This window comes from Eimeria necatrix, genomic scaffold, assembly GCF_000499385.1.
Source record: "Eimeria necatrix Houghton genomic scaffold, Enh_scaff200, whole genome shotgun sequence".
Taxonomy (NCBI): domain Eukaryota; phylum Apicomplexa; class Conoidasida; order Eucoccidiorida; family Eimeriidae; genus Eimeria; species Eimeria necatrix.
Window position 1 is genome coordinate 15,001 of NW_013652628.1, and position 5,000 is coordinate 20,000.

At 49.1% G+C, this 5,000-nt stretch overlaps 2 protein-coding genes across 2 annotated transcripts in view; one reads left to right on the plus strand and one right to left on the minus strand.

The window, feature by feature from the left end:
- Positions 1-1,992, plus strand: part of ENH_00026970 (RNA-binding protein, putative) — a gene marked incomplete at both ends in the record, with an annotated part of 3,298 nt that extends 1,306 nt beyond the window's left edge. The window contains 5 exons of the mRNA XM_013579901.1: positions 120-208; positions 434-522; positions 761-801; positions 964-1,588; positions 1,959-1,992. Of these exons, the coding sequence (XP_013435355.1) occupies positions 120-208; positions 434-522; positions 761-801; positions 964-1,588; positions 1,959-1,992 (878 nt within the window). The remainder of the gene's footprint in view (positions 1-119; positions 209-433; positions 523-760; positions 802-963; positions 1,589-1,958) is intronic.
- A 52-nt stretch (positions 1,993-2,044) lies between these two features.
- The window catches only part of ENH_00026980 (SIN-like domain-containing protein, putative), a gene marked incomplete at both ends in the record, with an annotated part of 6,131 nt that continues 3,175 nt past the window's right edge, over positions 2,045-5,000 (minus strand). The window contains 5 exons of the mRNA XM_013579902.1: positions 2,045-2,869; positions 3,921-4,002; positions 4,225-4,289; positions 4,555-4,669; positions 4,887-5,000. The exon at positions 4,887-5,000 is cut by the window's right edge and continues 61 nt beyond it. Coding sequence (XP_013435356.1) covers positions 2,045-2,869; positions 3,921-4,002; positions 4,225-4,289; positions 4,555-4,669; positions 4,887-5,000 — 1,201 coding nt within the window. The remainder of the gene's footprint in view (positions 2,870-3,920; positions 4,003-4,224; positions 4,290-4,554; positions 4,670-4,886) is intronic.

Sequence of the window (5,000 nt, forward strand, 5' to 3'; positions counted from 1 at the left end):
TGCTGCTGCACTTCGTTGCTGCTTGTGGGTGCTTTGCTGCTGCTACCTTCGCTGCTGCAATGCTGCATTTGCTGCTGCTGTTGCTGCTGCTGCTGCTGTTGCTGCTGCTGCTGCTGCAGGATATGCTTACATAGAGTTTGGCTCGGAAATCGCAGCGCAGCACGCGGTGCTGCTGTCCGACTCAACATTAAAGGACCGACAGATCAAAGTAGGGTTTAGGGTTTAGGGTTTAGGGTTTAGGGTTTAGGGTTTGGGGGTTGGGGTTTAGGGACTAGGGTTTAGGATTTAGGGTTTACGGTGGCTCAAACCACATAATAATGAACGCGTTTCCACAGAGCTCATGGCCCTGCATTCGGTTCCTGAGGGTTTAGGGTTTAGGGTTTAGGGTTTAGGGTTTAGGGTTTAGGGTTTAGGGTTTAGGGTTTGTGTTTAGGTCGTTTCCAAGCGCAAGAACATCCCGGGGATGTCGCGGGGCAGAGGCGGCGGCTGGAGGCCGCGGGGGGCAGTGCCTTTCCGGGGGCGGTAAACCCTAAACCCTAAACCCTAAACCCTAAACCCTAAACCCTAAACCCTAAGATGTGGAGTGGAGGCTGGAAGGCTCGTCTTGCGCGTTTGCCGGCCCAGGTCGCAACTTGCGCGCTCGCCGCAAGGGTTTAGGTCTAGGCTTTGAAAAAGGGGTTTAGGGTTTAGGGTTTAGGGTTTAGGGTTTAGGGTTTAGAATTTAGGGTTTAGGGTTTAGGGTTTGGTTGCGCTGCTGCAGGGGCAGAGGCGGCGGCAGCTTCAGGCCAACTTACAGAGGGCGTGGGGGTGCAGCTCGTGGCTATGGCCGGCCGTACTAAACCCTAAACCCTAAACCCTAAATTAGGGTTTGTGCCCTTCAGGGGGGGAGTAGGGCTTGGTATTCAAACCACCCACTGTGAGTCCAGCCTTCTCAGCTTCGTGTTTTCTTCAATGGAAATGCAGCAGCAGCAGCAGCAGCAGCAGTTACTGCAGCAGCTGCAGCAGCAGCTGCTGCTGCTGCTGCTACAACACCAGGAGTTGCTGCAGCATCTCCAGCTGTTACTGCAGCAGTACCAGCAGCAGCTGCTGCAGTGACAGTGGCAGTTGCTGCAGCAGCAGTAGCAGCAGCATTTGCTGCAGCAGCAGTAGCAGCAGCACTTGCCGCCGCAGCTTCAGGATTTGCTGCAGCAGCAGCAACGTTTGCAGCAGGAGAAACAGTAGCTGTTGCAGCAGCAGCAGATGCTGCTGCAGTGGCAGCGGCTGCTGCTGCAGCAGCAGCAGATGCTGCTGCAGTGGCAGCAGCTGCTGCTGCAGCTGCAGCAGCTGCTGCTGCAGCTGCAGCAGCGGCTGCTGCTGCGCCGTGCTGCGCAGCGCCTCAGCAGCCTCCGAAAACGACACTTGCAGCTGCAGCAGCAGCAGCAGCTGCAGCAGCAGCAGCTGCTGCTGCAGCAGCAGCAGCTGCAGCAGCAGCAGCAGCATCTGCTGCAGCAGCAGCAGCATCTGCTGCAGCAGCAGCAGCATCTGCTGCAGCTGCAGCAGAAGCTGCTGCTGCTGCTGCTGCTGCAGCAGCAGCTGCAGCAGCAGCATGGTGTGTCTGCCGTTTTCTCGGTTTGAACTTCTGTCGGTCTCCCCTTAATAACTCAAATGAAAATAATCTAAAATTATAAATAAATAATAAATAAATAAATAAAAATAAATAAAATAAATAAATAAATAAAAATAAATAAATAAATAAATAAATAATAAATAAATGAATTGAAAGTAAATAGTTGCTTCAGAAGCGGGGAGTTGGAGGTGGGGCTTGGAGGTCTTTTGTTCCCACTCCCCAAACCCTAAACCCTAAACCCTAAACCCTAAACCCTAGACGTTTTTTCTTGTACGTCGATTGGGGTTTATGAGGTCTGCAAGCAAAGAGCTTCCGCCGCCCTAGGGTTTAGGGTTTAGGGTTTTGTAGCGAGGCCCTGGGGCCCTGGGCCGGCCTTGGCTGCTTAGGGTTTAGGGTTTAGGGTTTAGGGTTTAGGGTTTAGGGTTTAGGGTTTAGGGTTTAGAACCATTTTCTGTGGTAAGCGTTTCTCCTTTTTTCTTCGAAGAGTTTATTTCTTCTTTCTCTTTTTTCTTGAATGGTTTTTCTTTCCTCGAGAGGGATGTGCTGCTGCTTCTGCTGCTGCTGCTGCAGCAGCTGCTGCAGCAGCAGCAGCAGCTGCTGCTTGACCCTGGCTTTGTTCTGCTGCTGCGACGAGGTGGCTTGGCAGTGCAGCAGCAGCACCCCTGCTGCTGTGACGGCGTGCTTCTGCTGCTGCAGCAGCAGCTGCTGCAGCAGCAGACACAGCCAAGTCTGCTTCCTTATTTCCAGCCGCAGCTGCACTTTGCTGCTGCTGCTGTTGCTGCTCTGCCCCCCCGGTTTGCTGCTTCTGCTGCTGAGGAATTCCATTTCCCCCCACTTCACGCCGCTGCCCCTAAACCCGCAGAAGCCAGCAGCAGCAGCAGCAGCAGCAGCAGCAGCAGGAGCAGCAGGCTGCAGCCCACACGCACAAGTGGCCTTGTTCGTGCTGCTGCTGCTGCCACTGTTGCTGCTGCTGCTGCTGCTGCTGCTGCTGCTGCTGCTGCAGTTTGTAGCAAAGCGGCGATGGAAGCCCGACGCAAATCTTGATTCAGCAGCAGCAGCAGCTGCTGCTGCTGCTGCTGCTGCAGCAGCAGAGACCCTGGAGTTTGCTGCCGACACCACAGCAGCGAAGTGGCGCTGCTGCACAAGCATGGCTGCTGCAGCAGCAGCAGCAGCAGCAGCTGCTGCTGCTGCTGCTGCTGAATTGACAGCCGTATTGGCAATAGCTGCCACTGCTGCAGCCATAAGAACTGCTGCTTCGGCAGCCTGTGGGGCCACTCATGTAGCAGCAGCAGCAGCAGCAGCAGCAGCAGCAGCAGCAGCAGCAGCAGCAGCAGCAGCTCCTGCTGCTGCTGCTGCTTCTAGGGTTACAGCGGGCGTTGGAACATAAAATGAAATCAAATTTCAAAAATTAAAAACAAATAAATCAATTTCAAATCCAATTAACTCATTATTACTTTCTTATTCCCAAAGTTTACAAAAAGGGCCCCTCGGGGGCCCCCAGGGGCCCCCAGGGGGGCCCCCCAGGGGCCCCCCAGGGGGCCCCCAGGGGGCCCCCAGGGGCCCCCCGGGGGGCCCGTTAGATGTAAAGAAATAAATAATACTATAATTAAATAAAAAGTAATTCCAGAATAAATGGATTTACTGATTTGTTTAGAAATGAAAGTCGATGAGATTTCAAAAGTCAAACCCTAAACCCTAAACCCTAAACCCTAGGAGCCGCGGGAAGGCCTCAGCTGTGCAGCAGGTTTTACTGTCTGAATGGATACTCTGCCTACAAGCTAGGGTTTAGGGTTTACAAAGCACTAGGGTTTAGGGTTTACGCGGTTTACAAGAATCTAGGGTTTGAGGTTTACAGGAAGCTAGGGTTTAGGGTTTACAGGAAGCTAGGGTTTAGGGTTTACAAGAAGCTAGGGTTTAGGGTTTACAGGAAGCTAGGGTTTAGAAAGCTCAGTGAGCTGCTAGGGTTTAGGGTTTGGAAGTAGCCAGAGATGTAAAAAGGGGTTTTTGCTCCTCAGAAAATAAATAAATAAACGGATAAACAGATAAAAGGGTTTAGGGTTTAGGATAAACGGAACCGCAAACCCTAAACCCTAAACCCTAAACCCTAAACCCTAAACCCTAGCCAAGCAAATAAACAAAACAGCTACTCATTCCGAGACACCACCCTAGATAAAAAGCAAGTAGACAAACAAATAAATAAATAAATAAAATAAATAAATAAATAAATAAAATAAATAAATAATAAAATAAATAAATAAAATAAATAAATAAATAAAATAAATAAAAAAATAAATATTTAAACACCCTCGCAAACAAGTTCAGATAAATCATTTTTCTCTTCGGTGCTTTTGCTTCCCTTGAAGTTCCAAAGGCCATTTTCATTCTTTGCAAACTCCCTAAACGCAAACCCTAAACCCTAAACCCTAAACCCTAAACCCTAAACCCTAAACCCTAAACCCTAAGTCTGGAAAGCGCAGAACTGCGCCTTGAATGGCACCGAGCAGCAACCAGCCATTCCCGTAGCCCTCAACTAGGCCCTAGGGTTTAGGGTTTGGAGCTTAGGGCTTAGGGTTTAGGGTTGAGGGTTTAGGGTTTAGGGTTTAGGGTTTAGGGTTTACCTGAGGAGTTTGCGGAGAGTGAAGTCTGGCAAAGCGACTCTTCTCTGCATGTCTGCTTCCACAGCCTGAAACGAATTAAAAACAAAAATAAGAAAATAAATAAAAAATAAATAAATAAATAAATAAATAAATAAATAAATAATAAATAAATAAACAAACAAATAAATAAATAATTAATTAATTAATAATTAATAATTAAAGATAATTGATTAATCGGCCAGCAAAAAGGTAACCGCTGCGTCGGTGTAAAAGCGCTGCAAGTAGGGTTTAGGGTTTAAGGTTTAGGGTTTTAGGGTTTAGGGTTTAGGGTTTAGGGTTTAGGGTTTGCACCTCCAAAATCTTGTTTTTGGTGTTGGGCGGATTGGGACTGCTGAAGACTTTAATGAGGGAAGAACGAACAGCATCTATTTGAGGGTTTCCCAGGGAGTTCAAAACCCAAATGCCGCTGCAACACAAACCCTAAACCCTAAACCCTAAACCCTAAACCCTAAACCCTAAACCCTAGGCCGTGCGCTGCGAGCCCTGCGTGCGCGTACAGCAGCAGGGAAGCAAAAGGCAGCAAAAGGAGCTGCACAGAAGCAGCAGCGATACCGAAACACCTGAAAACCCTAAACCCTAAACCCTAAACCCTAAACCCTAAACCCTAAACCCTAAACCCTCACTTGACGTGCATGGCGTTGTTCACCAAAACCCCATTAAGCTGCTCGTCAGTCAGCCAGTCTCTCTTTTCTTTTAATTTCTTTTTTATTTGTTCAAAAGATAAACCCCCAAAGTCC